The sequence below is a fragment of the Microcaecilia unicolor genome, chromosome 9 (genome assembly GCF_901765095.1).
Source record: "Microcaecilia unicolor chromosome 9, aMicUni1.1, whole genome shotgun sequence".
In the NCBI taxonomy this organism is placed as follows: domain Eukaryota; kingdom Metazoa; phylum Chordata; class Amphibia; order Gymnophiona; family Siphonopidae; genus Microcaecilia; species Microcaecilia unicolor.
The window spans coordinates 188275330-188294263 of NC_044039.1; the positions used below are offsets into that span (position 1 = coordinate 188275330).

At 42.1% G+C, this 18934-nt stretch overlaps 2 protein-coding genes across 2 annotated transcripts in view; one reads left to right on the plus strand and one right to left on the minus strand.

Moving 5' to 3' along the window:
• Positions 1 to 18934, minus strand: part of TDRD9 (tudor domain containing 9) — a 263832-nt gene that overhangs the window by 216746 nt on the left and 28152 nt on the right. The window contains exon 2 of the mRNA XM_030214425.1: positions 914 to 1020. Within this exon, the coding sequence (XP_030070285.1) occupies positions 914 to 1020 (107 nt within the window). The remainder of the gene's footprint in view (positions 1 to 913; positions 1021 to 18934) is intronic.
• RD3L (retinal degeneration 3 like) lies at positions 10522 to 13466 on the plus strand. Its single transcript, XM_030214426.1, has 2 exons — positions 10522 to 10820; positions 13181 to 13466. The coding sequence occupies exons 1-2, from the start codon at positions 10522 to 10524 to the stop codon at positions 13464 to 13466; spliced, it is 585 nt and encodes a 194-aa protein (XP_030070286.1).

The following is an 18934-nucleotide window of genomic DNA, read 5'->3' on the forward strand; positions in this document are numbered from 1 at the left end:
CTCGGGGAGTGCCGGCATGTAGCACGGAAACATTTAGCAATGAACAAGAGCTGCTGGTGAGGTCCCTCAATCACTGCCAGCTCTTAAATAACCCATCTTATGCCTCTCTGGTAGGCCAGTTCTCTTCCTATTGCTGCACCATGACCTGAATGAGACCTGCTTCAGATGAGCAATTTCGTGCAAAGGTCCAAGCTGACAGTGGGACCACACACATTAGAGCTCCTGTTCCTTCCCCTTCAGCCCTGTCACCTTCAATGCCTAGTGCTCAGTTAGCCAGCTACACAGAATATACCCTCCCCCCACCCTTATAGTGAGCAGCACATCAGGTCATATGGGACTCACTCATCCTCCTGCCCCCCCCCCCCACACACACACACATTTCCTGGGCTCCAAGACTGCTTCCGCTCTTCCTATGGGTACCTCCTGAGCCATTAACTCCTCAAGTGGTGTCATCCAATATAAATGTGTAAAGAAAAGACAGAAAAAGAAAAGGATGCAAGCATCATCTAGCTTTCTAGGTGGAGATACAATGGGAGAGGCATGGGACGTGGGTCCTGCATAGCTGCAACAGCCTGGCTGACTGGTCCCCTTCTGGACGGCAAGCTAAGGGCAGCAAAAAAAAAATTAAGCTGAGAACTGGAATTGGCTTTGTTTGTGATGTTATACCAATAAAGTGTGCTGTGTAGTATGTTGGGGACAGGATATTGGAACATAGGTAGGGAAAGAGAACTCACAGCATGCTACTGAATAAAAATAAAATGCCTACATTGTAGGTGGCACCTTTCCAACCTGTGACATCAGTATTCATTATGAGAAAAATGCACACTACTTCCTCCAGTTACAGGACTCTGAAACCATCTTGCACGACCCACAGCCCTCATAACCAGCCTCTCTGAAGTCTATGAAGCTTCACCTGGTTTCTGGTCAGTCTCAGAGATACTGCATGCACCCAGTTCTTGCTCTTCCAGACGTCTGTACTTTTCAACATATTCACTGCCTGCATCCTTTCTGAGCTGCTCCCTAAAAAAAAAAAAAAAAAAAGGCTAAGAGATGAATTAGATAACAACAGTATGTTTAGCAATTAATGGAGGAGAGGGAAGTCAAATCATTAAGAAAATTACACTCCTGTTTACTAAGCCGCGCTGGCGGCTATCCCAGCGCTAATGCCGACAGAGCCCAAAGTGAATGGGCTCTGCCAGCATTAGCGCCAGGTCGGCCGCTAGTGCAGCTCAGTCAACAGACCCCTTGATGTCCTACAGTTTAACTTATGGTTGATTTCACTCAAAGAAAAAAAAAATATGAGAAAGATTTTTAAAAAAGTTACTGGAAAGACAAAATTTCCATGGCAGCTGTAACCAACAGTCAGTCTCAGTTTTAGTTCCTTGGGTTTTAAGAGACAATTAAGCACTAGATTTGACATGGAAATAATCCAAGTGCTCTTCCCTGTAGGCAGTAAGGTTATCAAATTTGTGATGCAGAGAGGCTCATGGCAGCCTCAGAATGCTGAAAGATCTTCAGATCTTGCTGAGAGTGTCTCTTGATTTTAAGAATGCCACCGTATGAAAGTTAAGCTACCAGGATTCATCCACGTCAAGCTTGGCCTATAAAACCTACACACAGTGACACACACTCAGCACACCAGTCAACAACTATGTATTAACTCAGTATGAAATGTCCGTAAGTTTCACATTTTTATGTGCCTGACAAGAAAATTGAGAAAGAGAAACATTCCTTGTGATCTGAAGTGGCATGGTCCAACTGCTGGTAAGGAGCTCAACTAAGCAGCAAATCAAGATAAAGCTGAGGGGAAGGATAATCAGAAGATGGAGCATAAGAAGGAAAAAGAACAAGGCCTTTGAGAAGGTCCAGCACAAACTAGAGGTAGGAAAAGGTCAAGACAGTCACCCCCCCCCCCCCCCCCCCCACCGATATTCAAAGCTATTTAACCAGCCAGGAACGGCACCTGGCTGGTTAAATGGTACTTAGTCGGCTATCTGGCGATATTCAGCGGGAGATAGCTGGTTGTCGCCCACTGAATATTGCCAGATAGCACCTATAAGATAGCTGGTTATATTATATAATATAACCAGCTATCCGCCGATTTTCTGCACATTGCCAGCTAAGTTTGGCTGCGTCAATAGCAGGCCTATCTTTGGCTGGTTCCAACTTAACCAGCCAGCGCTGAATATTGGTTTGGCCAGTTAAATTGGAACTGGCCAAAAATAAACCGGATATTCACCGGAAACGGCCCAGCACTGAATATAATGGCTCAGTGCTGACTACGGGAGACAGCCCGGCTACCTCCCATGGTCTGAATATCGGCCCCAGCGTATATATATAGGGTAAATAATGTAATGTATCAGAGGAATCAAAAGGGACCCTTGTGATGGGCACAAGACCAAATTAGTATGTGGCAAGTGAATGGGAAGGAAAGAGAGAATGAAGCACAATCAAGAATAAACTAGAGAAATAGAAGATGAGAAAGAGGGCCAGCAGAGAGAAGCAACTCCAACAATCCAGTCTTGAAAGAGCAAGAACCTGAGAACCTGAAACAAAAGTTATTAAGAGAGGAACGTGAGTGATGAAATATTAAGGCAACAAGTCTGAACAAGGTGAGCAATACAGGTATTAAGGAAGAGAAATGTTTGCATGTCGTCCTGTGGGTGCCTCCTGTTTTGGAACACAAATAGGAATGTGCACATTCAACCCTAGCAAACGTACTTTTGATTGCTTTTCAGGAGGGTCTGATTAATTGGTGCAGACTAATGTAGTGTTTCAACAGCTTGGTACAGGCAAGATGCCATGTAGGAGAGAGGAAGATTGATGGTACCACTGCCACAAATTAACATATTTTCAACAATTCTTTCCATGCTTTGATGGGAGACAACAACTTTGCTCAACTAGGACTTTGGTTATTTATTTTTTTTATTTTTGTTACATTTGTACCCCGCGCTTTCCCACTCATGGCAGGCTCAATGCGGCTTACATGGGGCAAGGAAGGGTTAAGTGACTTGCCCAGTGAAGTGGGAATCGAACTCAGTTCCCCTGGACCAAAGTCCACCACCCTAACCACTTGCAGTCTTCTGCACTTTAGATACCCAAGTAAACAAGCAGCAAGTGCAGGACAGGCAGCCAATAAATGAAGGCAGTGAATGAAGGAGCAGAACCAGCCTGGAGCGGTAGTATGGATTCACCTAAGTTTAATGAAAGCACAATCCAACATAGCCATGATTTGGCAAAATGCGCCTCTAAATTGAAATACATATAAAATACAAAATTTCAACTTAGACTAATACACAAATTCATAAATATCAAAACTGAATAAAGTACAAAAACATATTGATAAATAAAAATACTTTAAAATAATTCAAATCTCAATAAAAGATCTGCATATAGATGCAAATAGCTATAAAAATGAAGTGAAAATGTGGATGGAAATCCATAAAGACTATAAAAATGACTGAAATTTATTAGTGTAGCAGTAGTGTAACTGTCTTAGGGAAAAACATGTTTCAAGAGAGACCAGAGAAGAAATATCTATATTTAAGATATATTTTTGTTTTATTAAGAACTTGAACACTTTTGGATTTTGATACATATTTGGTCCATTATACAAGGAAGAGAAAAATGAACAAAATGTCCATTTGGGTAATGTGTTTTCTGTCTCTATTCCAGACAAAGGCAAACTAACGTTATGTGGAGGGGTATTTTCGATATAATGTCTAAATCTAATTTTGAATGTTTTGCTGAAAACATCCAAAAATCAAGTGGTGAACGTGGTTATTTTCGAACCTGAAAAACATCTTTTTGTTTCAAAAATGGCCATGTCCTAGACATTTTGCCCATATGGCTGCAGGTGTCACCTATAAGTGGTACAGCAGGGTTTTGGAGGGCTCAAACTTTCTACCACAAGTGTAACAGAGTGGATTATTATGGGCCTGGGTCCCCTTCTCCACAGTGCACTGCATCAACCACTAGGCGAATCCAAGGACCTGCTTGCTGCTCTAATAAGACTAGTCATAACACCTGAAGATGTCAGAGGCTGGTATGTATTGTTTCATTCACATCTTTGGGAGGTGGGTCATTCCTTTATTCCTATGGCTTAGTCGTTATTAAAACAGATCTAGAACAAATGTTCGACTTTTAGTCCTGGATGTTTTTGCTTTGTTGCATTATGGCAGAAAAATGTCCAACTGTCAGGAACGCTCAAATCCCACCCATAACATACTCCCTGATTTGGATGCACTGCAGATGAACAGCACAGAAAATGTCTAAAAAATGGGTTTTGAAAATAGCGTCCATCTGCTGGTTTACACCACTTTTAGGATCATTTTCTGTTTTGAAAATGAGCCCAACAGGATGCTGCTGCTGTGGTCTCCCCTTTGAGCATGTTTACACTAAGACAGATACATATATACTACACTAAGATGCACTAGCATTTTTAGTGCACGCTAAAAGCTAGAGACACCCATGTATTCCCTATGGGTGTCTTTAGCATTTTGCGTGCACGAAAATCACTAGCACGCCCTTAGCGCTGCTTAGGAAACAGTGCCCCAGTACTTTTCATTAATTGTTTTTATAGGCAGCAGGGGTTTTTATTCACATTTTTTCGTAGCTGTTCACATCTATATGTGTGGATCTGTTATTCAGATTGGATATTTTAATATATTTTTTTATTGATTATATCATATTTTTATGCTTAATCTGACAGTCTAATAAGCATAAATTGTAAAATATCAATGAGGGTCTTTTACTAATGAGTACATGATATCTACAGCAGGGCCAACAGGAATAAATGGGCACTGTGGCAGAAACCATACGCTAATAGTAAAATACCTCCTAAGCTGAGATTTTATGCAGTCACATTTCACCAAAACACAGCCATGTCCAGTTGTCCTTCCAATAAATTTAGGTGAATCTATACTACCACTCCAGGCTGGTTCTGCTCCTTCATTCACTTTCATTATGCTGAGGAATTTACTCCTGCTCCTGTTTCTTCCAGCAAATGAGTGATTTCAAGCCCAAATTGAGGCACAGGCAATGTAAGACAACTGCCCAGGACACCAAATTTTGAAGGTGCCAAAGAGGGGCCTGCTCCTGCTTGCTTGCTTTAGTATCTTGTGTCAATATCACCGTGTTTTCTAATCTCTGGGAGTAGAGGAGTTACCCCCCCCCCCCCCTTCCTCATGGTCCAAATTCACATTCTATGGGCACCAAATAATCTGGACCCAAGTAAATGTCCTTCTTTCACTCTACCTCCTTCCTTAGAAGTATCAGAAGGATGACATGAAAGAAATCCAGTTACTTATGAGACTTGCTGTAGGAAGCAAGACAGTATTGTTCTGTGCATTAAAACATATATAGATCTCACTCCCCACTTCCCAAATTCTATAGCTAGGGTAGTAACAACTGGTCCTTATCACAGACTTTAGCTGGTTGTCATAAAATTACTGCAGGAAAGTAGGGCCCAGTTTGGAGATGCCCTACTATCTGCCAAACCTGTACCAAAAAGTGAAAAGGCGGGAGCAGCTGGGGAAGAAGGGGATTCCAGACGGAGATGCCTCCCACCTTCTCGGTTATGGGATCTTCCAGCTACTTCCTAGTGATCTAAATGGACCACCGTCCAAGGCAGGAAGCTGGGTTTTATGGGCCCTTGGTCTGATCCAGTATGACATCTTATGTTCTTATGGAGGGAAGGGAGTGGCTACAGCTCCATACTTAGGGAAATATTATGGGGACAGATCCTCTGTGATGCTAAGCATGGGGACTCAAGTGGAAGCTTTCACAAACCACTACCCCCTCCCAAAGACCCAGTTGGGTTACAATACTCCCTTTACCTCAGAGGGATAGCCAAAGAGCCAGATTAACTTATTAGGAACAGTCTGAAGTACAGAGTCGATAAGATAGCAGTCATAGGAGTGGAGGAGTGGCCTAGTGGTTAGAGTGGTGGACTTTGGTCCTGAGGAACTAAGGAACTGAGTTCAATTCCCACTTCAGGCACAGGCAGCTCCTTGTGATTCTGGGCAAGTCACTTAACCCTCTATTGCCCCATGTAAGCCGCATTGAGCCTGCCATGAGTGGGAAAGCGTGGGGTACAAATGTAACAAAACAAACAAAAACATTTTAGAAATTAAATTTAGTGGCTTTGGCCCCTCTCAGAGCAGGAATTCCAACTTTTGAATATGAAAATGTTACATAAGTAAGCTATTAAGAAAATTAACAAACAAAAAAAAACAAGTAGAGGAAAGAAGGGATAAGAAACTCAGCAGCACAAGACAAGAGAACCCTAGATTTCAATTTTATTTTTAAATCTACAAGGACAGTTGTGACATTATAAGCCTGGCTCCCTTAGTCTTTCATAGTACCATATACAATGCAATGTGAAAACCTAACCACTTGACGCTGATTAATCCTGACATCTGATTTTTTTTTCCCAGTGTATATAAGATCAGTTTTTGTAACTGCCATGCGTATCATTTTTTATGTTGTAAGGCATCTAATCATAGCAGAAAGAGCTTCCATCCTCCAGTTCAAAAGCTAGGCAAAAATAAAACATTTTTAAATACTTAAATGGGGGCTTCAGGATACACAGCAATACAGTGAACTAAGATGGCAGAAGCAGCATCAGCATTTGTGTCCTCTTATATCCAATCAGACAAAGGGATTAAGAGAGACCACTTCAGCAACATTAAGCACAAGTATATTATTACTGAGCATACATTTAAGAATGAACGTTTCCCAAAACAATGGGAAGATAAATACAGACTCTTAGGAATTACTACTACTAATCATTTCTATGGTGCTACTAGACGCAGGCAGCGCTGTACACTAAACATGTACGAGAGACAGTCCCTGCTTGACAGAGCTTACAGTCTATTTGAGACAAACAATACAAATAAGGGATTAGGGAATTACTTATTGTGGGAATGATTAACACAGATCTGGGTACTGAACAAATGACTAGCTGTTAAAAAGCAGCCCCTTTAGCACTCAAAAATAATCTTTATTTTCTTCCCCACTTCTAAGCACGGTGCAAAATTTGGCCCTTCATTACCCTGTCCTCCTGCTGCCCTCTACACCATTCACCTCAATGCAAGAAAATATCACGTGCTTTCCTAATAATAATAATAATAATAATAAACAAGATCTAGCCAAACTACTTGCCAAGTTTACTGCCTGCGTAATAGAAGCCCAGTATTACCTACCCATCTGTAACTTTTAGCGAAGCTGTGTGCATGCAGTTTTGCTTTACAGGGCTGTAAGAAAAAGAACAGCCAGAAAGTTTAGATAAAATATGTAAAAAAGGTGGTTATTTTTAGCATTCTGCAACCATTACCCAAATAAAAAAAGAACAAAAAAAAAAACACAACAAATATCACTAAACCGTGACCCGGGCTATACACAGCTTAACTCCTATCAAATGACAGCCTGCAGTCACACGCAGCTGCTGTTCATCTGTAGCTGACTCAGAGTAGCTTTCATTCTGCTACCAATGATAAGTCTACATAACTCTTCCTATCCGGATTTATGCCTCTGCCGTAGGCAAAACAAAGCTTACAGGGAGAGAACCTTCAACAGATTTGCGGTCAACCCTGCCTTTCTATCACTTGCTCTTCCTGCCCAATAAATCAAGCATCTTTCCGAAAGCTGCTCACAGTTCAGAGGATCCATCTTCAGGAGGGGAGAACGCTTCAATTCTCAAGAGTGGACATCTTGAACAGGAAATCCTACTTTAAATCTATATTTTTAAAAATATTTTCAAAATCCAGAAAAAACTACAAATTGCAAAAATAAGATTACATTTGAGGTAAGTCGCTTTATGCATTTTTGATAATTATAGCTTCAGGAGAAAATCCTTTAGATGACACAATGGCCCGGTAACAGAACTTAGAAACAAAGAAAATCTAAATTGACTAATGGCTGATTACGCTGCGGGAGAAAACATAAAAGAGTACACAGAAAATGGAAATACCTTTTAGAATGCTGTAAGTTCCTAACTAATTAGACAAAAGAACAATTGTGTTAGTAAACTAATTTCAGCTGCACAAATATTAGTCTTCACTTTTCATTAAAACGAGATTTCTTGTAATGACAAGCAAACCATCATGGTTATTCCTGGAGTGCAACAGTTTTAACCATTGCAGGAAGGATCAAGTCACTTGTGCAAAGTAAATTATTATTATTAGCATTTGTATAGCGCTACCAGACGCACGCAGCGCTGAACACCTGACACAAAGAGACAGTCCCTGCTCAAAAGAGCTTACAAAGTAAATCTGCTGCAATCCTGCATTACTTCAACAATTCTTATAACAGCTACTACACAGTAGATAATAAGGGTGGGGGGGGGAGGGGGAGGTTGGAGGTAATAAAGGATTTTTTTTTTAATGACAGAGTTGTGATGTACATGTGTGATTTATAAAATGTGCGAGTACATTCACAGCAAGAATGAATTTGTAAACTGGTATCTGCACACTTTAGGGGCTGGTTCCAGCTGCCTATTTTAGAAAAGCACCTTATGTTGCTTCTATAAAACAGATATACAAATAGTGCTTATTTTTGACATTTCACCTAGATAATCTATGATTAAATTACCCCTTCAGAGAGCAATTATCACCCCTTGTTTGAAAAGTGCACCACTATAAACACAGGTGTGTAGGGGAAGAGGGTTAAATTGACTGGATATAAAACTTACAGGCCTAGGTGGTACATTTTAATGTTCATACGTGGGTTTGCACACCTAACTCCGTGCACAGCCAGCCAGAGCATTTCTGTAACGTCATACCATAGCAAATTCTCAGAGAAACTACATGGGTATTTTGCTGCCATGAGACTTTGTGGAAATTGTCTCCTCTGTGCTTAACAAAGAAAATTAAAAATTAAACAACTGATTTTCATCAAACTGATATTTTTACAAATATTAGCTAGCTAAGTAAGATGCCACAGCTTATAGAAACTTATCAAAGCCTCCAAAGGGCCCTTTTACTAAGCAACGGTAAAAAGTGGCCTGCGTTAGTTTGGACGTGTGAAATTAGCATTCGTTGGGCCATTTTTTTTTTTTTAACAAGGCTGGTAAAAAGGCCTTGATTTAAACGGGGCAGTAAATGGCCATGCACTAATATGAAAAGCGGCGAGCTGCTATTTAGTGCCCGAGCCCTTACCGCCACCTATTTACTTGGCTGCAAGAGCTCACGTGCTGCTGATGCGGTAATCAGGCAGCGCAAGTTAATGTGGTTGAACCAGTGGCGTAGCTACATGGGGCCACGGGGGCCTGTGCCCCCGTAGATTTGGCCCTGGACCCCCCCCCCCCCCAGCCGACAACCCTCTCGACCCCCCCTCCCGCTGCCAACCCGCAGTCACCTACCTTTGCTGGTGGGGGACCCCAACCCCCGCCAGCCGAGGTCCTCTTCTTCCAGCGCAAGGCTTCGTTCTGTTTCTGAGTCTGACGTCCTGCACATTTGTGCAGGATGTCAGACTCAGAAAAAGAACGAAGCCTTGCGCCGGAAGAAGAGGACCTCGGCTGGCGGGGGTAAATGTGCAGGACGTCAGACTCAGAAACAGAACAAAGCCTTGCGCCAGAAGAAAAGGACCTCGGCTGGCGGGGGTTGGAGTCCCCCGCCAGCAAAGGTAGGCGACGACGACAGCAGGGGAGTGGGGGGGTCGAGAGGGTCGTCGGCAGGGGGGGGTCAAAGTTGTTGGTGGTGGTGGCGGTGGGTCAGCAATGGCAGGGGGCTAAAATGTGCCCCCTCACCTTGGGCTCTGGACCCCCCTCCCGCCGAAGTCTGGCTACGCCCCTGGGTCGAACTGCCAATTATCACTGGGAACACCCCCCCCCCCCCCACCCCCGGGAGAAAATTATTTTCTACCGCTGAAAGCAGTGCGTGCTAGCTTCGGAATTACCACCGGGCACGCACGTTAACCCAGTAGTGTCGATTTGGCACACACTACCCGCACATTAGCCCTACCGCAGCTTAATAGAAGGGTCCCTGAAAGACAAAGGGCTGGATTCAGTAAATAGTGCCCAACATTAAGTGCCATTAAGATCCATGGTAAGCACCAATTCTGTAAAGGTCACTTAGCCTTAAGCGACCTTAGAGCGGATTCCCAACTTTGAGTGCCAGGACTTACACCTGCTGAAACCTGGTATAAATCCTCATGCCCAAATGATAGCAGTTGTGTTCTATAACATCACATCTAATTTCTGAGACCCTCCCTGACCCGCTCATGCCCCCATTTGAATTGCACGCTATAAAATTGAGCCTGCAAAAAGGTGGGAAAATGTGGGATACAAATACAACAAATAAATAAATAATTATTGATTGTTGACACCTCTAACTCATTAATTTGCATGCACATCTGTTCTGCACAACCAACTCTGGGAAAACTATATAGGATCCAGGGAAAATGTGTTCATAGCTATTGAACAACGGTGGATACTTTTGGTAGGTCTCAGTTGACAATATCTATATTGACTTACATCAAAATAAGCCGTTTTAAATGTGAATTTCTTCTAACAGCTCAAACATGCCATTTTTTAGCTGGATTAAATGGTCAAAGAGTGAATCCGACAAAGTCACACAATGTCCTAATTCCGAGGTAGTGGCAAAGACTTTGCTCCGGGAGCTAAAATGGCACCTGAAAGAGCGTGGGAGACTAATACAAGAGATTGAAAATGAACAGAAGCTCCAGAAAGCAGAAGTGGATCACAACTGGCTGAGAAACTATCCATGCCTGAAGCCCAGCATCCCAGTGACTGAACAGAGGCAGCTGGAATCTCTCTGCGCCCAGATCCAGCCTGACCACACCACAACAGTTCTCAGCAGGTGCTGCACGAGTCTCTCTCTCTCTCCTTTGCATTCCCCACCATAACTCAGGAAAAGTACATTCTCACTTATTGGCTTAGTTCAACTCTTAAAAACTCTATCTAGAAGTGGTTCATGATTCCTGGTTCTGACACAAAAAATACAAAATAGAAATACTTTTAAATTCTTGATTATTAAACTGTGATTTTTAGGATCCTGGCATCATGAGGCTTTATTCACCACCACCTGAGGTTTGGGGGTTTTTTTTTAACCCCCCCCCCCCCCCCCCACCATCATCTAGTTGCTATAGTAACAGTCCTCAGCCAGGGACCAACATGCACTTGGGCTTCTTTTGGAACCCTGCAAACAAGGGCCCTGAATTCAGCCACTAAGGGGCCCTTTTACTAAGGCACAGCAGGCCTACTGCAGGACACACAGAGGCATCCCACAGTAGTTTGGCCATCAGCGCACACTACTCTCAAAGTAAAAAAAAAAATCTTTATTTTTGACACAGGAAGCATGTCTAAGGGGAGGGGGGGGGGGACGGACAGTAGGCATGCCTGCGCTAACTGGGTAGCGCAAGCACATTACCGCGCACTAACTGATTAGCACAGGAGCCCTTACAATCTCCTAAGTAGATAGCAGTAAGGGCTCCCAGCGGTAATGGCCACATGCTAATGAAGAAATTAGCGCCTGACCATTTTTTTAAAAAATGGACGCGGCCATTTTACTGCCACGCTAAAAGTGCCTGCAGCGCACGGGAAATCTACACGCTGACAGCAATGCCAGCCACTTTTTTTTGCCAGCTTAGTAAAAGGGCCTCTAAGAGAGGTGCACAAGTGCATTAAGTGAAAATCCTGTCCCAGGAACATCTGCACACTATGGTAGTAATTATACAAATTGGCGCCCTAAAGTCATGCACTTAGTGCCAATTCTATAACGGCATCTTGATGCCAAGATTCCATTACAGAATAATCGCACAAGTCAGCAGTGGCGTGGTCACGTTTAGGTGCACTTTCCTGTGCTATCCCCGTGGCAGGCATAAGTTGGTGTGTCTAAATATATAGTATTCTATCAACTACGCATGCAACCAGCAGACACGTCCATGGCCCACCCACATGTACACTCCCCCTTGCGATTACACACCATGGCACTAAGGTGATATCTTATAGAATGGTACCTAGTGAACACAGGCATCTGTCAATCAGTGGCACCTTCCTCTAGTGTATAGAGTTACTTTCTGTATAGCTTGGTGCTTGTTCCTAAATGCATATACCCCCAGGCAATTTTAGATGTGCCTATTTATTTAAGCCTACAAAACACTGTCCTTCACACTGATGTTGCTTATGAAACCATCATGACTAGCTCTCCTCCAAGGGCTCTGTACATCTGTCAGCTCCAGTGGAGGAGTAGCCTAGTGGTTAGAGTTCCAGTCTTGACAGAGGTGACCGGTTCAGATCCCACTGCTGCTCCTGTGATCTTGGGCAAGTCACTTAACCCTCCTCAAGTACAAAATTAGATTGCGAGCCATCCAGGGACGGAGTGGCCTAGTGGTTAGGGTGGTGGACTTTGGTCCTGAGAAACTGAGTTTGATTCCCACTTCAGGCACAGGCAGCTCCTTGTGACCCTGGGCAAGTCACTTAACCCTCCACTGCCCCATGTAAGCCGCATTGAGCCTGCCATGAGTGGGAAAGCACGGGGTACAAATGTACATAAGTACATAAGTACATAAGTAGTGCCATACTGGGAAAGACCAAAGGTCCATCTAGCCCAGCATCCTGTCACCGACAGTGGCCAATCCAGGTCAAGGGCACCTGGCACGCTCCCCAAACGTAAAAACATTCCAGACAAGTTATACCTAAAAATGCGGAATTTTTCCAAGTCCATTTAATAGCGGTCTATGGACTTGTCCTTTAGGAATCTATCTAACCCCTTTTTAAACTCCGTCAAGCTAACCGCCCATACCACGTTCTCCGGCAACGAATTCCAGAGTCTAATTACACGTTGGGTGAAGAAAAATTTTCTCCGATTCGTTTTAAATTTACCTGAATGTAACTCACCTTGAGCTACTACTGAAAAAGATGTGAGCTCAAGCCAAATAAAATAGATAAACTGGGCAACAAATCTACGACTTGCTTTTGAACACGGCAAATTAGGACTTATATGCATACTTGATTTAAGCCCAATTTACAATACAGGTACCGACTTCATTTCAGGTTTAAAATTCAACTAGTTGTAAACTACCAAGGGATAACTTAAGTCATTGCCAAATTAATTTCATCCTGGACTATGAAAGTAAAGTAGTGCGAGGACAGATGCATATGCTCGTAGAAGGATTAACTTTTACTATCAATGCAATTTTTCTTCATTTTTTTTTTCAGATTTCGTGAAGTTTTGGCAGAAAATGATGTCTTGCCTTGGGAGATCGTTTACATATTCAAACAAATATTGAAGGACTTCCTCGCCACTATGGATACAGAAAACCAAGAGGTGAAGCTGATCGATGCACGGCACGCCAGCTGCTCACTGCATCTCACGGCACCTGGAGAGCACACCTGTCAGCATAGCAAAGAAGAGATTCCCACCGTCTCCAGCTACGTTGATAAACACACACACGGCATGCTTCCGACCTTCTCTCAACAAGTCTGGAACCTGCCATACTATTAGCCACCAAGTTAAGGTGCTTATTTTAAAAGCACTGTTTGGGTTTTAGACATGCATAAACCAGCACTTAGATATTAAATACTGTATAAGTGTCTAAATCCCCATTTTACAAAGCTAGGATATACACATCTAAAACTGAAACCATGCAGGAGGAGGTGTGGTCTGGGTGTGTTTTGATTGGGACTAGGGAAGGCCTTAAAATATAAACATATTTCTAATTTCAGAAGGGAATTTTTTAAAAAAATCGATTTCAGGATTTACATCTGCTACCTAGGATGTCTAAGTTTCAGAAAAGGGCTGGTATCGAGGAAGTCTCAGCGATTGATATCCCCCTCAAAGTGAACCTAGCAAGGGACACTAGTTTCCGTGACAGCTTAGGAAAAATAAACGTTTGTGTTTCCAAAATAGCTAACATTTATATTTATGTTCTGGCATAAAAATATGTATATGCGTATTTTGACCTGTTGATATTTTAGATGTGTGTTTCTCAAATAGATGCTCCTTCTGAGAGAGATTTGCATGCAGTGCATGCAAATCTCTCTTATCAATATTCATTGTGGATATCCTGGAAACCTGACTGGCTGGGGTGCCTGCAGGACCAGGTTTGGGAACCAATTGTGTAATATATCTTGTAGGCTTTAGCAAAATATTTTAGTTCTTTATCCCTCCTGATGAGTTTTTTTCTACCAGGTATTGTAACAATTTTCCTATATGTTTCATACTTTTAAAAGTGATAAATGCGTGCTAGATGGCAGATGGTTTCTCAAATTGCATATCATTTTCTTTTTTGAGACAACCCCAAACGTTAAAGCATCAATTCAGCACACCAGAAATCGCTCTAATAACCAGTATTACATTTTAAGATCGGTAACTGAAAATACTGTGCAGAAACAATTTGCAAAACCAACATATCATCTAATTGGAATAAAAGGGTGAGAAATGTCAGATAGCATCTGATCATTGCAACGTGGTAAAGCACTGAGATCCAAGGTGGTGGCCAGTGCCAGAGGAATACTGAGGCACACTGGGAGAGGCATAACCAGCAGAAAGCAAAAAGGTGATAATGCCTCTGTAAGATGATGATGAGACCTCAAATGTATTTATTACAAAACTTGTATTCCATTTAATCCATAGTTCTTAGTGGATCACAAGGTTACACTCATAATATTTAAAAAAAAAAAACTTACAACATAACACCATTAAAAATAAAAATCAGTAACGACTCCATTCAGTTCTGGAGGCAGTTATCTCAGAAAAGGATGGTTACTGGCTACAGGAGCTTCAGAGAAAGGCAACCAAAATGTTGTGAGATGAGACTTAAAGAGCACAGGGATAAACACTCAGCCAGCGGTGAGCAGCATTTTTTGGCTACTACTGCCATAATGCCCAGATATTCAATGACAGACCATGTCAAATAACAGGCATTGAATATCCAGGTTTATCTGGCTAAGTGCGATATTCAGCACTTAATCACCTAAGTCAGTGATTCCCAAACCTGGTCCTGGATGCATCCCAGCTAATCAGATTTTCAGGATATCCACAATGAATAATCATGAAGGAAATTTGCATGCAGTGGAGGCAGTACATGCAAATCGCTCTCATGAATATTCGTGGATATCCTGAAAACCTGACTGGCTGGGGTGCCTCCAGGACCAGGTTTGGGGACCACTGGCCTAAGTGAAACCGTATAACCGTATATAGAGATAGGACTGAGTTTTATGTAGTGGTTAACCGCATAAGGATCAGACCCTATTTCTCATCACAAACATTCAGACTATTGCTACAATCATTAACATTATGCCAATTTGATTATTGCAACGCCATATATGCTAGCTGCAAGGAGTACCTGTTGAAAAAACTCCAAACTCCTTACCACCCAAAATAATATACAAGAACATACTAGATTCTGCAAAATCCTCAAATTGTGCCTATTCAAACAAACCCTCACAAAGAACAACCATATCTCAAACAACTAATTATTACTTGAATTGGTTATTACTCTATTTACCATTAGCCTCCTCTTTGCTTCATGTACGATTTCTCATTCATAATAGACTTTCTAAATGTTAAACATTCATAGCTATCCCAGAATGTTTTTGATACTGTATTGTAAAACTGGATTCTTACAACAAATTACTTTCTTATGCATTATTCTTTGTTATGTACCCTATACTGTTTATTGTAAGCCACACTGAATACAAACTTGTTTGGGATAATGTGGGATATAAATGTCACAAATACTGTAAATAAATAAATAAAATGCCAGACTGCCCACAAAATAGCTGCTTTTCACTTCAGCAGTTAGTACTGATATTCAGCAGTACTACCTTGTTAAGTGTTGCTGAATATCAGCGGATAACCCTACCCAAGTGACTTCAGCAGCCAGGAGACTCTTCTGGTCAGTTAAATCGCTTTGAATATCAACTTGCTAAATACATAAATAGATGAGGAAGGGGAGGCAAGGGAGGTATTAATAGACTAGAAGCAAACCTTTTCCAGTGGAGAGTGAACTGCACACTTAGTGCTCATATTATGAAGCTCCAAGGGGGTAAATTCAGGAACATCAGGAAATACATTTTCATGGAAAGGATGATGGATGCTTGGAATACATTTCCCAGAGTAGGAAGTAGAGATAACAACAGTAAAGAAATCAAAAAGGCACCAGATCCACACAGAGGATCCTTACTGGCAAAATGATGCTAATGAAGCACCAAAGTAACCTTCACAGAACAGCAGTTCAACCCAGTCTTTTATAAGGACTCGGCTGAAAAACAAAAGGGGGATAAAAACAGGATAGAGTCGGTCCAGAGGGTGGCTACTAAAATGTTCTGTGTATGGGGACAGACTTAAAGATCTCAATATGTATACTTTGGAAGAAAGGCGGGGGAGGGGAAACATGATCAAGACGCTTAAATAGCTACATGGCATAAATGCACAGGAAGCGAGTCTCTTTCAACTGAAAGGCAGCTCTAGAATGAGGGGGCATAGGATGAAGGTCACAGACTCAGAAGTAACCTGAGAAAATACTTCTTCACGGAAATGGAGGTGAATTCATGGAACAGCCTCCCAGTGGAAGTGGTGGAGACAAGTGGAGCTTGGGACAAGTACATAGGATCTTTAAGGGAGCGATAGGGAGAGTAGATGGCATGGATGGGCAGACTGGATAGAGCATACAGTCTTTTATCTGCCTACATATAGTACAATTGGAAAAGGTGCAGAGAAGGGCGACTAAAATGATAGCGGGGATGGGACACCTTCCCTATGAAGAAAGACTAAGGAGGCTAGGGCTTTTCAGCTTGGAGAAGAGACGGCTGAGGGGAGACATGATAGAGGTACATAAAATAATGAGTGGAGTGGAACAGGTGGATGTGAAGCGTCTGTTCACGCTTTCCAAAAATACTAGGACTAGGGGGCAGGCGATGAAACTACAGTGTAGTAAATTTAAAACAAATCGGAGAAAAGTTTTCTTCACCCAATGTATAATTAAACTCTGGAATTTGTTGCCGGAGAAAGTGGTGAAGGAGGTTAGCTTAGTAGAGTTTAAAAAGGGGTTGGACGGTTTCCTAAAGGACAAGTCCATAAACCGCTACTAAATGGACTTGGGAAAAATCCACAATTCCAGGAATAACATGTATAGAATGTTTGTACGTTTGGGAAGCTTGCCAGGTGCCCTTGGCCTGGATTGGCCGCTGTCGTGGACAGGATGCTGGGCTCGATGGACCCTTGGTCTTTTCCCAGTATGGCATTACTTATGTACATGTTTCTATGTAAGGTTTACAACCTATACGAAACCACTTTCCTCCAGGATAATCAATGCAGCTTTTAGACATCTACATTGCAGCTAATAATCCAGTTTCAGGCCTGAATTCTGGCCTGCACATAATACTCCTGGGGGAATTCTACAAAACTGCACATTGCAGAATTTGAGCAGAACTTACCATTTACTGCACAGAATTGTGGAGCCAGCGTTGAAATCCAGCTGCTGCTGCACCACGTAACTCTTGAGCGTTCTGCTCAATTCCTGTGCTGTTCTAACAAGACTTTAAAAACAGCACAGAATTATGGGTACCAAGCTTGATTGCAGCCTACAAGAGCCGTGTAGTGAAGGAAGGCCGTGGCACCAATTGAATTTAATAGAAGGCTGCCCGTGTAGCAAAGCGTGTCTGGAGGTAGGCTGCAGAGAGGGTCTCCCATTTTTCAGCCAAGCTATCCATAATGCTGGCATTGGAGCCTGTAGATACAATGGTAGCTAAGAGATAGACAAACTTCGCATTACCCACGGGAACAATAGGCTTGATACAGCTGGTAGAGGGACTAACTTTGGAAGGAAATAGGCTATAGGAACATAGGGAAAGAAGCTTTTATATGATATGAAGTCCACAGCAGTGCCTCCTAGGGTGCCCCATTGCTCTTCTGGGATGACTGTGTGGCCAGTCTACTAAGATTGCTGGCTCCTCCTACATCCCAATGACTTGATTTTGCGCATTTTGCATGTGGATTTTTTTTTCCGAAAATGGACCAAAAAGATAAATGTACAAAACACAAAACCATCTAGAACATGGCCATTTTCGAAAAAAAATAGACATTTTGCTGTTTTGAAAGTGGCTCTATTTCCTATTCAGATTTGGGATATTTAGCCCAAAACATCCGAAGTCCAATTTAGACGTCATATTGAGAATGCCCCTCTAAGTCAGGTCAGAAACTGAGATTTGTGATAGCAGTTTGTAAAACCTAAAAATCTCTTAAAACGGGACGAGGGACTCCTAACCCTCCATTGCCCCATGTAAGCTGCATTGAGCCTGCCATGAGTGGAAAAGCGTGGGGTACAAATGTAACAAAAAAAAAAATAAGTAATTTGGCATCGGTGACGCAAATAGATGTCACTTTACACACGTAAAATTTTAATTAATTTTGGTGTAGGTTTGAGGTTGTTATTGCAAAATGTTTAGGGGGCTCACTTTTTACCACAGAAAAGTGTAGAAAGTTAGGAATTATTAGGTAAGGAATGGAAAACAAAAGTGAAAATGTTATAATGCCTTTTGAATTGCTTCATGGTGCGACCATACCTCAAATACTGTGTGCAATTCTGGTCTCCGCATCTCAAAAAAAGATCCAGTGGAATCAGAAAAAAGTACAGAGAAGGGCAACAAAAATGATAAAAGGGATGGGACGACTTCCCTATGAGGAAACGCTAAAGTGGCTAGGGCTCTCCAGCTTAGAGAAGAGACAGCTAAGGAGAGATATGATAGAGGTCTATAAAATAGTGGAGTGGAGCAGGTAGACAATCGCTTGTTTATTCTTTCCAGAAATACTAGGACTAATCTAGAGAAAATATTTCAGCAGTCAATGTGTAATTAAACTCTGGAATTTGTTGCCAAAGAATATGGTAAAAGCAGTTAACTTAGCAGGATTTAAAAAAAAGGTCTGGATAATTTCCTAAGAGTCCATAAGTCATAATTAAGATGGACTTG